The sequence below is a fragment of the Emiliania huxleyi genome, assembly GCF_000372725.1.
Source record: "Emiliania huxleyi CCMP1516 chromosome Unknown EMIHUscaffold_14, whole genome shotgun sequence".
NCBI classification, from domain to species: domain Eukaryota; phylum Haptophyta; order Isochrysidales; family Noelaerhabdaceae; genus Emiliania; species Emiliania huxleyi.
The window spans coordinates 204,001-217,941 of record NW_005201192.1 but is presented as its reverse complement, the minus strand read 5'-3'; the positions used below and the strand labels follow the sequence as shown (position 1 = coordinate 217,941).

The window sequence follows — 13,941 nt, the reverse complement described above, 5'->3', positions numbered from 1 at the left end:
GCGCACCTGGAAGCGGGAGCGGAGCGGCGGGTCGAGAGGCGCGCCCGGGAAGCGAGGCACGGGCAGACCGATGACGAGCACGAGGAAGTCGTCGTGGCAGCGGACCTGCGGCGAGGCGAGAGATGTGGCGAGGCGAGGCGCCGTCTAGGAGCCTTCTAGGAGCCTTCTAGGAGCCTTCTAGGAGCCTTCTAGGAGCCTTCCCTATAGGCGGAGCTGCGGCGGGGCGAGAGGCAGCTCGCGAGAGGCGCCGTCTCTCCTGCGGCTGTGCGCATCGCGCCACCGTCCGCCCTCACGCCACCGCCGGCCGCACATCTTGGCTGGGTCTGCATCTCGGCCAGATCTCCGCTCGGTCTTTGATCTCGGCGCCGATCTCAGCTGCGTCTCGCGCCAGCTGCCGGGCGGCGAGGTCGGCCTCGGTGGCTCCCTCGGCGAGGAGCTTATCGTACCGGCGCGGGTGGACGAGGAAGGCGCCTGGAAGGGACGGGAGACCGGCTCCGCCGACGCCACGCGTCGGCCACATCTCGGCTATCACTCGGCAACGACATGTTGTGCATGACTCGGCCGTGTGTCCGATTTTGGCACATGGCAGGGGTGTGAGGAGAGGGTGTGCATAGGAGAGGGTGTGCCGGAGTCGAGCTGCATCTCTCGGTTCTCGAGCAGGTTGTTGAGGATGGGCAGCAAGTTGCGCTCCGCCTAGAGAGGTGCAGCCGAGGTGCAGCCGGAGGTGCAGCCGAGGTGCAGCCGCAGCCGAGGTCTAGCGCGCGCCTTCTCGAGGCCCTCGATGATGAGCACCCGCCCGTTGACCGCGGCTTGCACCACCGGAAGGTCTGAATAGACGACAGAGCCTCCACGGATCTCGCGCCGCTGCTTGAGGTCCGACTCGGTCGTGTCACGCGAGATGGAGACGTGCTCAGCTTCGCGGCCTGTCACCTCGCAAAAGCGGAAAGCCAGCGAACGGAGGGTGCCGACCGACTCGCCGAGTAGCATGGCGTCCTGGCGGAGCAGCGCCTTCTTCGCGAGCCACTCGAGGGTGGCGAGCGTTTCTTCAGAGTCCGAGCCGCTCGGCAGTAGGCTTCGGTTCGCTGAGCCAACAAGCTCTATTCGCTCAGCCGCACGGAGCGCCACGGTGGTGTCGCCGATCCTGGTACTGCCAGCCCGTGAGCAGATGGCGCGGAGGAGTCGCGGCGGTGATAAACCTAGTCGCCGCCGCACTAGCGGCAGCATGGATGCGGCGGCGACCAGGAGGCACCGGGTCGGCGGCGCGAGACTTGGTGCCCTAGCGAGAAGAATTCCGTTCACGGCAAGAAGAATTTAAACGGTGAGAAGATTGCCGACCAGATTGCCGACACTCCTTCCCAGAAGAGAGAGCAAGGGGGGGTGGGGGGTGGGAGGCGCGTTTTTTTGTTCTTTGCGAAAGAAGTCTCTTGGCGGCGTACCAAGCTGAGCGAGGAGCGCGCCGTCTTCCCTCTCGCAATGTCGACTCGGAACGCGAAGCGCTCAACGACGGCAGATGCCGAAGACCGTGACGCTCAGGTGGTCAAGGCGGCGTACGCGGTCCTCATTGCGGGTCTCGAGTCCGCCGCCGGCCGCACAGCTATCGGCGCGCCGCCCATCGCGCTTTCCCCGGAGGAGTTTGAGGAGTCGGCCGACGCGTACACGCTCTGGGCGGAGACGCGGATGAAGAAGATCGCGGGAGACGCGGGCATCAGCGTGCGTGAGGTGTGCCAGATCCTCGGCCTGACTGGCGACGACCAGCACTACGTTCACAACATGGAGCTGGAGCGGGCCATCCTGAAGCGCCGCGTCGCCGCCCTGTACAACGGCTACCCCGACCTCGTGGAGCCGTCCAAGGACCTGAACGTCATCTTCTGTCAGCCGACGCAATACCACTGTGTCTTTCAAGTGGCGCTTATCGGCGCGTTTTCGGAGTTGGAGCCCCGGTTCCGCAAGCTCCTCAACGAGCAGAATCTCGTGCAGAAGGGCAAGAAGGAGCCCCAGCCGGATTGGTCCGGCACCCGCGAGTGAGTCCGACCAAGAGACAGGGCTAAATTCCGCGCGCGGCTTATCAAGGGCCAGAGAGAGAGAGAGAGAGAGCGGACGCGCCAAGAGCCCGCGGCCGCAAGCGGAAGCGAAGCTCTGCGCACTGCGCGCGGGAACAAGAGCGACGCGAGACCCGGGGAACCCGGAACAAGCGACGTGACGTGGGCTCGGGAAGAGCGGCGACCGAGGCGAGGGAGACTCAAAAAAGTGGCAGGATGCTGAGATGCAAATACATTGTCGTGTCCGACATGTATCATGCTGGGGCCACGAGGTCGCCGTTGCGGTTGGCGAAGCACATCTGTTCTCGCAAAAGTCCATCCCCGCCCTCCGTGCGGTGCGACCCCCACATGCGTTGGGGTCGGGGACCGACGCCCGCCGACCTCTGCGAGAGCGCACCCTGCGCCCACGCCTCCCTCGCCGCGTTCTCGCCCCCCGCGTCGGCCGCATCGCCGCAGTAGTGGTAGTACCGAAAGAGGCCGCGCCGCTGGCAGCCGCCGCTTCAGTGCGAGTGCGATGCCGCCGTAGACAGACTGCAGCGCAGCAACGGCGATGGCGTGCTCGATGGCGCGGCGGTCGCGCCGCTCCGCCTTGTGAGCACTCAGAGCGGCAGAAAACTCGATGTCGCTTCGCATATGCGAACAACGTTTCGAAGGGCGCGGATATCGCCGCCTCGCGCGTGATGCTCGCCAGGCAGCCACGCAGCTTGACGTTCTGAATGAACCCCACCGTGAGGCAGTCGCAAGCGGCCTTCTTCGAGAGCTGTGGTCCGGCCGACACATGACACCGACGGCACGCCGGCGACGGGATTTGGACGTGTCGGCGTGCTGTTGTACACCTAACACCTTGCGTTCAGCCGCAACCATCCAGTGTCTGGGAGTAGGCAAGCACAGCGTAATCACATCCGCGTAGCCAGAAAGGACGGCAATCCTCGTCGTGGAGCGAGACTGTAGAAAGGGAGGGAGGGGGGGTAACATCTCGTTCTCCCGCCTGCAAACCCCTCGCGGCCGCGGCGGCCCCGACTCTCTCTTCGCCGAAGGTCCCGCATCTCGTGGGAAGTGCCAGGTTTTGTGTGGTATCAAAAGGTGGGGTTCTGCGGTGTGGGGTGCGTGCTGCGTGTATGTGCGTGTGCGGAGAGATGTGTGAGTCTCTCGCGAGGGGCGCGCGGTTCGTCGGGTTCGTTTTGCCGCGCTGGGGGGGGGGGGGGGGGGGAGGAGCAAAGAGCAGCTCTTTCGTCTCGGCGTGCGCATAAGTGCTCCCAGCACGGAGACTATTCCACGTGTCACTCATGTCTCCCTTCCGACTCGCGCTAGGCCGAAACCAGCATCTCGAGGCCCAGCAGCTCTTAAAACCTGCCTAGTCATTCACGGGTGTCCGCGGCCCACTGTGCCCGCTGGTAGGACAGTGACCGCGGCAAATCCTGTGTTCAGCTCCATGGGATCTCGGATATCTTTTGTAGGCACCGGAACGCCAAAAAACTAGTATGTCTTCGAGGGAAACGAGTAATCCGAGCAAACCCGCGGCCGCAATGAATTAAAAGGGGCGGTTTTCGAGGGGAATCTGGAGAATCTGGGAATCTGCTCACCACGGATCCCCGGCCAAAAGCTGCAGAAACAAGCTTTCAGTGCCTACAAGTGTAGGCACTGGATTATCGTGCGCGCGGAGCGCGCTGGTGCTACCCGGACACACGCGCGGAGCGCGCTAGCTGGACACACGCGCGGAGCGCGCTGGCTAGATACCGCGCGGAGCGCGCTGGCACCTATGTGCGCGGAGCGCACCGCGGTACCGCTCCGGTAGAGTCTAGACACATGAAGACAGTCTGTTGCAGTCAGTTGTGGCCACGCTGCTTCGAAGCTGGCCTGACGTCGTAGCACGCGTCTGGCAGACGCTGTGTCTCTGCCTTCTTCCGCGTCATGACCACACCCCGCTGCAGCGAAGCTCCAATGCCGTGCATGTGACCTGTCTGGCAGACGCTGTGTCTCTGCCTTCTTCCGCGTCATGACCACACCCCGCTCTGTGCATGTGACCTGTCGTTGTGGTGAAAGCGGTCTTCCCAGTTGAGCCCGCCCCAGTTCTCGAGCGCACGGTTGATGAAGGGCACGGCGACGGCCGCATGTAGCGCCTAGAGACACGCGCGGAGCGCGCCGCTGCAGAACACGCGCGGAGCGCGCCGCTGCACAGGCGCGGAGCGCCGCCACTTGAGATTGGGCCTGTGGGTGGGCCGAGTGGTTCCTAGCGTGTGAGTCAACTCTTAATATAAATCGCACCTAGCCCTCCTCAACCCTCAAAATTTTCTTCGGGGCGCGCTCCGCGCGCGGCGCTCCGCGCCTGACTCCTTGAGCGGCGTAGGCGCTGGCTCGCACATGTTCTGCAGCTTGGGGATCCCCACCTCATCGAGAAACTTTTCACTCCAAGACATACTAGTTTTTTAAAGTGCTCTACAACCTAGGCACAAACGAAGATATGGCATTGCAGGCCATTTAGGGCCCCTTAGAGACGGTCACTGAGTACCTTAAGGTACTCGCTTAGTGTGGGTAAACCATAAAAGTAGGTTTGAATTCGTCCACGTAAGGCTTGGTGAGTGGTTGGGGTGGCCTCAGGCATCCCCAAGAGAGCCTCTGCGGTGCCACATAAGCAGCTTAGTGATTGTCGAGACTTTAAAGTATTCGTTGGAAGAAACGCGGCAAACAAGACAGACGGTACTATGGTCACCAGTAAACCATAATTCGACTTTGAGGGATCATATCTCAAAAATCCGGGAGATAGCATAGCCTTATTGTTGCATATTATGCCACATAAGGTCAAACTCGACCCCACAAGCATCAAGAACCCGATGCTCCGGCTCGACTGTGCCGGCACACTGCCTCCTCGCGCCAGCTGCTCGCAGGCCGTCGCGGCCCGTGGTGCACCAGAGAGAGAGGTCGACGCGTTGCCCCCGCCGGCGACCCCGCGCGGCTCAGGCCGGCCAGAAGGTGTGTGGTGGCGGCACCGTGGCAGGATTGCGGAGAAGAGCTCGCCGAACGCGAGCAGCAGATGGCCAAAGTGTGCCAGCGCGAGAGCCTCGCGAGCGGGCGCAGAAGGAGCTCGCCGTGACACGATGCCGGGCGGTGGTGGTGCTCTGGCGGCTGTGCACAGTGGGCAAGGTCAGGCTGCAGCAGGGCAGCACGATGGTAGTGCCCTGCTGCAGCCTGGCCTGACATGCACAGGGCGAACAAAGGCGGTACTATCGTCCGGCGCTCGTCGTCGAATCTGGGCCAACTTCGACCGCCGCCACAGCTCGCCACGAGCACGCAGCGACAAAATGTTGACTGTACGGAAGTTGAGGCTGGTCGAGAGGAAAAGGCTGCCGTGCGAGCCGGCAGCAGGCCGGCTCGGCGTGGACTGCCGCGGCGACTTTTATGGGCTTCTCTGTTCATAGTACCGTATACGGTACTATGGTTTACCCACACTAAGCGAGTAGGCCAAAATCCCCACTGGGCCGGGAGCAACCTTAAGCCGTTCAAACCGCAGGTGCCCCAGGGCCCACCCTTTTAAGCCTAGGGGTCCCCTAAGATCTCGAGAGATCAGCTCAACTCGACTCGCTCGGCTGAGCTCGACTCGCTCGGCTGAGCTCTCGGCAGTCATAACTCTCTCGGGCCTTTGTCTGACTCACTCGACTCCCCCCGCCCCGCCCCCCCCGTTGACTGTTCGTGCGCGCGAACGATCGCTGAATATCCTGCGCGACCGGAGAGAGAGCTGCTCTCTGTCTGCCCGCCGTCTCTCGTCCTATGCGTCAGTGAGACCCACAGAGCGAGCGGATGCCTTGCTCGGGCACGGCCCTTCCCCTCCATGATCACCACCTCGACACGCCGGTTTGCCAGTCGAGGCCGTACTCGAGGTAGCGCCGCACCTCGTTCTCGGTGAAGGGGAAGACCTTTCCCTCCTCCCACCCTAGCACGCGGTCACCCTTGAGCGGGCCTTGCTCCCAGCTGAACTGCAGCTCCACGGCTCCGCTCTGCGGGTGCATGCGCGACTGCGGGCGGGGCGGGAGGGGGGGGCGTGGGCGGGCAGAGGACAATGAGCGCGGGGCGAGTGCTGGACCCACCACCCCTACCCACATCAGCTACCAAAGGTTGCGTGTGTGCAGGTGTGGATCTCTCGGAAGTGTCCCAGGTGCGTGAAGACCTGCAGGACAGGGCGGAACAGCCCCCTGTCGGGCACGCAAGCAATCGCCGCGTCGAGGCCAGAGGGGTACTCGCGCCGTGGCCGCTTGGGGATGGCATGCATGCCCGTGCCCCGATCGACGACAAACCTCACCGTTCGACTGAGCGCGGTCGGCAGGCTGGAGGTCTCAAACAGCCACCAGCCGTCTGAACCCTCGCCATAGTAACTGCACTCATAGAGCTGTTGCGTCTTGCGGAGGCCGTCGGAGATCCAGATGCGGAGCGAGTAGACAAGGACCACGGGGCGGGATGCAGCCTCGTCCCTCTCTTCCTCCCTTGAGGGCGCCTCGAGCGCATGAGGGCAAAGGCCGTCTTCCCAGAGCCGCAGCCCGCCCTCCCGGCCGAGGACGCCATCGGCGACGGTTACGCCGGGGCGGAGCGAGCCGTGGAACTCGCTCAGCACGCGGGCCTTGTCCTCGCCCTCTCCCCACTCCGCGTGCGGGTGCGTCGCCTCCGCCACCAGCTGCACCGAGAAGGTGTAGTGGTGAAGCGGGCAGAGCGAAGGACGGGCGGGCCCAAATCTGACATGCCGCTGCGAGCTGTGAAGCTGGGCGAGGTAGATGGCCGGCCAGTTGGGAGTCGTCTCCCCCACCGCACGCACCAGTCCCGCCACGCGCGGGAATTTCGCCAGCGTGACTGCCTCGAGGAGGGGCACATCCTGCCGCCAATGCGGGGGTGGGGGCGTCAAGGAGCCGGGGCCACGGAAGAGAGCTAGGGCTGCTTTGGCGGCAGCGGAGGGGGCGGCGAGCACGGCGGCGGCGGCAGGGGAGGCGGCAAGGGCGCCGACGAAGGCGTCGGGAGTGTGAACGCCGGGGAGTGTGGCTGTGAGGGCGGCCGCGTCTGCGGGGCGTCTCACCTCGTGCAGCACATTGTGCCACGCTGAGCAAGTGAGGACCATGGCGCGGCGTATTTCGGCGGCGGGGGAAACGCAGGCGATGCGGAGCAGCATCTCGCTCGGCAGCTCGGGCAGCGCCAACGGCCAGACGCTGCGAGGGAGAGTTTACCATGTTCTGATCTGAGGCCTTGAGACTGTTGGCGCAGGCGACGCGGTTCCGGGAGTTCCGGCTGGTGGTGCGAATTCCGAGCGAAGTTTGAACTCCGATAGGTACCGCGGGGGACGGACGAATCTGGGCGTTCACAGCGCTCGCCTTCTGCGGAATCTGTGCCGGCACACGCACGCTTGTACACGAGAGCTCGCTGGCTGGGGGGCGGGGGCGGCCCCTCGCTTCGGAGGTACTCTACTGAAATTGACTCCCGCCCCCTTCAACCTTCTCTCTTCAATTGATTGACCTCTTTGACCCCCCCCCCCCCCCCCTCGCCCCTGGACCCTGCTAGCCCCTTGCCCATGCTGGGCACGCACGTGTCATTTGTGTCACTTGGACTCACGCTGGGCAAGCTTCAGAGTCACAGTGGTGCTCACGCGAAAAGGAAAAAGAGATCATCGACGCATGTACAAAGCATTACCTTTACAAGCGAAGAGGCTAGACGAGAAGAGGCGAGGAAAGAGAGGAGAGACGACAGTGAAGACAAGGCAGCAAGCAGCGAAGCGAGTGCAGGGCCGACCCAATCGGGGGAGCCGGAGCCGACCGACGGCGTCGACCACCGAGGGGACCGAGGGGTTGGGGAGAGGCACGAGGAGGGCGGCGACCTCAACCGACTACGGAGGACCCGTCGCCGAGTATTCGCAAAGAGGAGCCCCGCGCATATGCACGACTCCGCACGCTCAGCGTACATTCATCGACACCTTCAGCGACTGGGTCTCCTCACTCTCGTCTGGCGCCACCCGCGCTCCAGGCCTCCTCGGCGACCCGCGCGCCCTCTGTGACTTCCGGCGGCGATCCGTTGCTCCAATGCTGCGCACTGCCACCCGCTCCATCGGCGACTTTCGTCTTGACCGCAACACCAGCAAGACGACCGCTAGCAAGACACCTCCAGCGAGGAGGAGGAATTCGGTGCGTCGTGGCGGTGGCGACAATAGCGACAGCAGAGGTGGTGAGGACGGAGGAGGCGGCGGGAGGGGCGGTGGAGAGAGCGGCGGCACGGGCGGTGGCGGCAGCGGGGGCGGGGGCGAGGGTGGCATCGGCGGCGGTGGTGGCGGTGGCGGAGGAGGAGGAGAGTTTATGCATCCCGCGGGCTGTTTCCTGCACATCCCCACGAGCTTGTCTGCCCGTCGCTCCCAGTGGCAAGGCATCGGCTCCCCCGCCAGCGACCAGGAGAAGGACCCCTCGCAGGTGGCCTCGCTCTTCACAGTCGAGCAGTCATTGTACCAACGCACCGGGGAACGGCCCGCGGCGCACGCTGGCAGCAGCCAAGGCCGGCAGCGCGAGCCGGGCGGTGGGGGCGGCGAGATGTCGACGAAGGCATCCTCGGGACCTGCACCCATGTAGCGCAGCAGAGGCACCTGCGGCGCGCAAGAGTCGAATGCCTCTCATCGTCCGGCTCACATATCTCGGCTCCTCTTTTCCCCCCAAGACCCCGGCAGGCCTGCGACGCGCAGAGGCCGTGCTCTTCGAGGAAAGCGCGGTGCGCCGCGCGGAGCTGGTCGGCGCCGCGCCCGCCGGACGTGAAAAAGGCCTCAACACCTCCTGGCAGCGAGCGCTCCCACGCGGCGCCTCCCACGATGATCTCGTTGATCCAGTAGGCTGTCTGTGGTGCCCCTGCCTCGAGGACTGCGAGCAGGTCATCGCCAGACCACTCGTGATCGATCGGGCAACCGCCGTTGGCCTGGCCGTCAGTGCCCTGGTCGTGGTCGTAGGCGCAAAGGATTTGCGTCGATGGCGCGAGCACAAAGCCGCCGCTGATGTCGCCACCGCCCCAGACGAACGCCTTGGCGGTCCGGATGATCGATCCCGAGTAGAATTCACCGCCGCCTGGCCGACCCCACTTAACCAGTCTCGTGTTGAGCAGCCCTTGCTTGTCAAACATGTGGACGAGCACGCCTGCCTCCAAAAGCTCTGTTGACGGTCGTCCTCTCCGAAACCGCGCATTGATCCCCCGAAACACGCTGCGGAGGTGCTCGGTGGTCGGGAGCGGAGAAGGCGGAGGTAGAGACGGAAAGGCGCAGACGGAGCGATCGCCAGATGCCCTGCAGTGGCCATCTGCAAAGACGCACGGCGCAAACCATACACCGTCGCGTGCGCCGCCACCAGACACAAAGGCACCCGCGCAACCGGATCGGTTGGCATCATAGTAGTCACACCAATGAGGAGGTTCGCGGCTGCGGAGGTTCTCTTTCCCGAACGCCCAGTCGCAGGTGGGCGGCGGAGCAACCATGCACTTGGAACGATGTCCAAAGCGCCCGCCGATGGTGCACCTCACGCGCCAGGCTTCCGGCTCCTACCCAGATAGGGAGTCTGTCGACCATGACTCGCGCCAAAACGCCCTACCTACCTACCTAACCCCAGGCCGCGCAGCGAAGCGAAAAAAGACGAAAAAAGGGGGTACCTTCTACCTACCTGTTGTAGGGCCCTCTCTCTGCGCTCTGGGGCGGTCAAAACCTGGGGCGGTCAAAACCGGACCTACCTACCTATTCGCTATTGCATCTAGGGTGTCAACGTGGTGAACAGAGCCCCAGGATCCGGATCCCAGCGCGCTGCGGCATAAAAATCATAAATAAACAAAACAGACACCTATACTGAGAACAGGTCCGCCCGCCCCCGTGGCCGTGCGCGATCTCGTTGGGCCGAGCGTTTTTGATCTCTCGGTCTGTGGGGGGCCGAGCCGCCTCGGGGTGGCGGGCGGGCGGGCGTTTTGAAAAACAGAAAACAGAAAACAAGGGGGGGGGGGCGGGGCCCCAGGCCCCCCACTGGGAGTAGAAAAATACGCCCAAGGGGCCAAGGAGGCGGCGCGGGGAAGCAGCATCAGGTGAGAGCAGGAAGGATGGCGCTTAGCGGCTTAGGGTCGGCTTTGAACAAGGGTTTCCAGGTTTTAGATCAGTATTGGTGTCGGCACACATCCCCACATGAGGTCAGCGGCGCGCAGTGCCTCTCTCGCAGGCTGATTTTGGCTGTTTTCGAGCTTGTTTTTGTTTTCAGACTAGGGGGCCCGCTCTGGGGGGAGGCGGGGGGCCCCGGAGGCACCGTGCGCCGCGCAGCTCAGTGCGGAAACGGGGCTCCGGCTCCGTTAGTCTCCGTTAGCACCAACTTCCCGAATGATCACGGTTGATCAGAGGGCAGATTTGGAGAGATCTCGAGGAGTACATACAGATAGACCCTCCAACCATCAGAAAACTCCGACCTGATCGGTCGTACTGACCGCCGACAGATCACTCCAGACAGCAGACAGGTCTGCACGCGGCCGGCCGGGCGAGAGGCTTGACACGATCCGACCCTGCGACCCTGACGCTGCTGCTCTAGCTATCAGACATGCGCTGCTGACTGCTGCCACAATGTGCGACCGGTGCTGACCCACTTGGCGGCCTTCCCGGTCAGTGGTGAGGCGCAGTTCAGAGCTGTCGATGGCGCGATGCCGCACTGGTCCCACATCGGTGACACGAGACCACCACGTTTGCCGGTCCAAGAGAGAGGCACCGGCGCTGTCCTGAGAAGGTGCGTGGTCCTCTTGACTGCCCATGCGCGCGAGGCTGTGTAGGCATAGCCTCGAGAGTGCCAGCAGCCAATCCGAGGCAGTTTGTGACGCGCATTGCGTCAGAAGCGTGCACGCGCTGGAAGGACACCTTCCTACTGGCCGTACGATCAGGTCGTCACTGAATGCCGAAGACTAAGGCCGCGAGCTATGCAGGCGGTCAGTTGAGCAGCATGGCACGGTCAGCAGCGCCGAAAGGATGTCGCAAGGCGTGATAGCATGGCCGCAAGTACGCCGAATTCCCATGAAAACAAGTAAAAAATCGCGCGAAAAAAAATGCCAAAAAAATCGGCGCCTGCGGCGGGCTGGGGGATCCCATCTCCCCCCCGCATGGGTACCCCCTAGGGCCCTCGCCTCCCCCCAGAGGGGGCCCGACCCCCTCAGAGGCGGCGGGCGGCTGAGCCCTGGCTGTCAGGCTGTCAGGTGCTGTCAGGTGATCTGTCGGGCTGTCGGGCAGCTGTCAGGCACTGTCAGGTGCCTCTGTCAGACCAGCTGTCGGGTGCTGTCAGTGCTGTCGGGTGCTGTCGGGTGCGGGTCTGACAGTCGAGGGGCTCTGTAGCTGTCGGGTGCTGTCAGAGCTGTCGGGTGTTGCTGTCAGACGCTGTCGGAGCTGTCAGAGCTGTCAGGCTGCTGCTGCTGTCAGACGTTGGGCTGTTGCTGTCAGGTGCTGTCAGGTGGTGCTGTCGGGGTGCTGTCAGGCTCTGACACACACCAGCCACACTTATGACACTATCAAGAGGAGACCAGCAGGACTCTACTGCACACATACTCTAGTCTCTACTCTGCCTCCGGTCCCACCATCTTCTTCATGGTGGACGTCACCATCTTCTTGTCTGCCGCACTGAGAGAATAGCAGAGAGGCAGACTGGAGTGCTTCTTCAGGTACACCTTGCTGATGATCTGGTAGTTGCTGGTCCAGCGGAAGGCCTCCCCATCGTTGTTGCTCGTCAGCTTGTAGTACTTGCACGCTCTGTTCTGGTAGCGCGGGCCGTCTGGGGGGGTCCCGTCACCCTTCACCTCACGGTACCACCGGAGGATAAAGAGGCCCTTGGGGTCGTTGATGAAGACCCCGTTGCTGCGCTGACTCATCGAGAGCTGGCGCAGGTACTCTGCGCTCGAGCTGCCAGTGGCGCGGCGCGCGTCTACCGTGCCGTCGGCGACGGCCACCTGCTCGATGTTGCCGATGGCAAAGACCTTGGAGCTATCCTCCATGGTGAAGAGCACCGCAACTGCGAAGAGAAAGAGAAGAGGGAGAGATGAGGATGCACGTCTTATGTGTCTGTGTGACAGGCAGGCAAGGTCACCGTCATCATCATCCATGTAGAAGTCGAGCTCCTCGTCCACATCCTCGCCCCGCTGCTGATGGGACTTGATGAGCCGCTTGACGTGGAAGCGGAGCTTGCGATCCTTTGACTCCTCCTGGATGGAGACGGGCTGTGGCCGCTGGCCGGGCGGCGGCGGGGGCGCTGACGCCGGTGACGCCGGCGGCTACGCAGCTGCCCCCCTCCTACGGCGTGATCACGCCGGCAGCGGCGGCCGCCTGGGGAGCGCAGATGGCGGCGCAGGCGCAGGCAGCGGCGGCACAAACGGCGGCGGCCACCCCCACCCAGACACTGTAGGCATATGGCTGTAGGGCCCCAGAAGGCTAGCTGGTAGCTTCATTTGTAGTAGCACAGCCGCGGGTCCGCAGAGGTGGGGCGGGAGGGTTGAGAGAGAGACCCTAGGAGAGACCCATGACCATCCCATGACTACATGTCTTTGCATGTAATAGTTTTGTTATACCCTCATGGGGCACAAGAAAGAGGCTGCACGGCCTGTGTATGGTCTGTGCTGCTGTCGGGCTGGTCGGGCTGTCGGGCTGTCAGCGCTGCTGTCAGGCCACTGTGTGCTGTCGGGCTGTCGGGCAGCTGTCAGGCTGTCACGTTAGGGCCTGACAGCGACAGAGCCCCTCGACTGTCAGACTCTGCTGTCAGGCTGTCAGATACGTGCTGTCAGGCTGTCAGAGAAGTGCTGTCAACGCTGTCAGGCTGTCGGGCACTGTCAGGCGCTGTCCGGGTCTGCTGTCAGGCTGTCAGACCAGGGCTCAGGCGGGCGGGCGCCCGCAGACCGAGGGATCAAAAACGCTCGGCCTTGTGCAAGGTTCTTTGCGTTGGCCGTTGCGCTTGCCGGCTCAGACGTCAGAGTTGCCGCAATTTCTTTATTTATTTTATTATCCTGTGGTCCCCGTAAGGCGCGTGCGATTCTTCTTGTTGGTTCTGATGTGCGCGAATACGGTGGGTGGAACCAGGTCTCGCGTCGCGAAAATAAGGGATGGCGAGCTCGAGCGAACGGGAGCGACTCTGGGCGGCAGTAACACACGAAGAGCGAAATAGCCCTGTGCGCGCTCAGAAGCATTTGCGGTGGACGATGAGGGGCCCGTTCTCGTCGTACTCTTGCTTGGAGACCCACATGGGCGGCATCACCCCCAGCGAGCCGAGGATTGAAGCGCCTACAAGCCGACAGCGGCGGCCGTGGGGGGGGAAGCCGCCCACCCCCACACTCCGCCGCGCGCAGCCGGCGCCCAGCCACGCCGCGTGCTCGCGCCCCTCCAGCGCCGTCACCTTGGCCGGCGAGTCGTGCGGCGCGTACCGCGTCAGCTCCGCAGACAGCCGCTCCGGCAGCCCTACAGCCGAGACGCGACGCGGGCACGCCTCACGTCGGTGCGTCGAAGAGGGGCCTCGGCTGGCTCTGGGCGGGACCGGGCAAGGTCGACGTGCCGCCAGCCAGCACGACCTGCCCGTACCAAGCGCCGGTGCCGTCCCTGCCGTGCACCGTCGACTCGAGCACGCCGTCGCGGTCGCGCGCGCCTGAGAGGCGGCGGGGGGCGGCGGCGGGTGAGGCCGAGGGGTGGGGAGGGGCACAGGCCACATCTCGGCTGCTATCTCGCTCGGCTGGATCTCGGCTGGATCTCGGCTGGATCTCGGCTGGATCTCGGCTGGATCTCGGCTGGATCTCGGCTGGATCTCGGCTGGATCTCGGCTGGATCTCGGCTGGATCTCGGCTGATCTCGGCTGATCTCGCGTATGCAGTCGCAACGGCTCGCGAGCCCTCCGGAGTCCTCACACGCGGGAGGGGTACC

At 63.8% G+C, this 13,941-nt stretch overlaps 2 protein-coding genes across 2 annotated transcripts in view; both read right to left on the bottom strand.

Moving 5' to 3' along the window:
- The window catches only part of EMIHUDRAFT_201397 (hypothetical protein), a gene marked incomplete at both ends in the record, with an annotated part of 2,102 nt that extends 878 nt beyond the window's left edge, over positions 1–1,224 (bottom strand). The window contains 3 exons of the mRNA XM_005787728.1: positions 7–105; positions 793–1,097; positions 1,197–1,224. Of these exons, the coding sequence (XP_005787785.1) occupies positions 7–105; positions 793–1,097; positions 1,197–1,224 (432 nt within the window). The remainder of the gene's footprint in view (positions 1–6; positions 106–792; positions 1,098–1,196) is intronic.
- Positions 1,225–13,040: 11,816 nt separating this feature from the next.
- EMIHUDRAFT_449185 (hypothetical protein) overlaps positions 13,041–13,941 on the bottom strand; it is a gene marked incomplete at its 5' end in the record, with an annotated part of 3,145 nt that continues 2,244 nt past the window's right edge. The window contains 3 exons of the mRNA XM_005787727.1: positions 13,041–13,311; positions 13,363–13,485; positions 13,562–13,640. Of these exons, the coding sequence (XP_005787784.1) occupies positions 13,208–13,311; positions 13,363–13,485; positions 13,562–13,640 (306 nt within the window). The 3' untranslated portion in view covers positions 13,041–13,207. The remainder of the gene's footprint in view (positions 13,312–13,362; positions 13,486–13,561; positions 13,641–13,941) is intronic.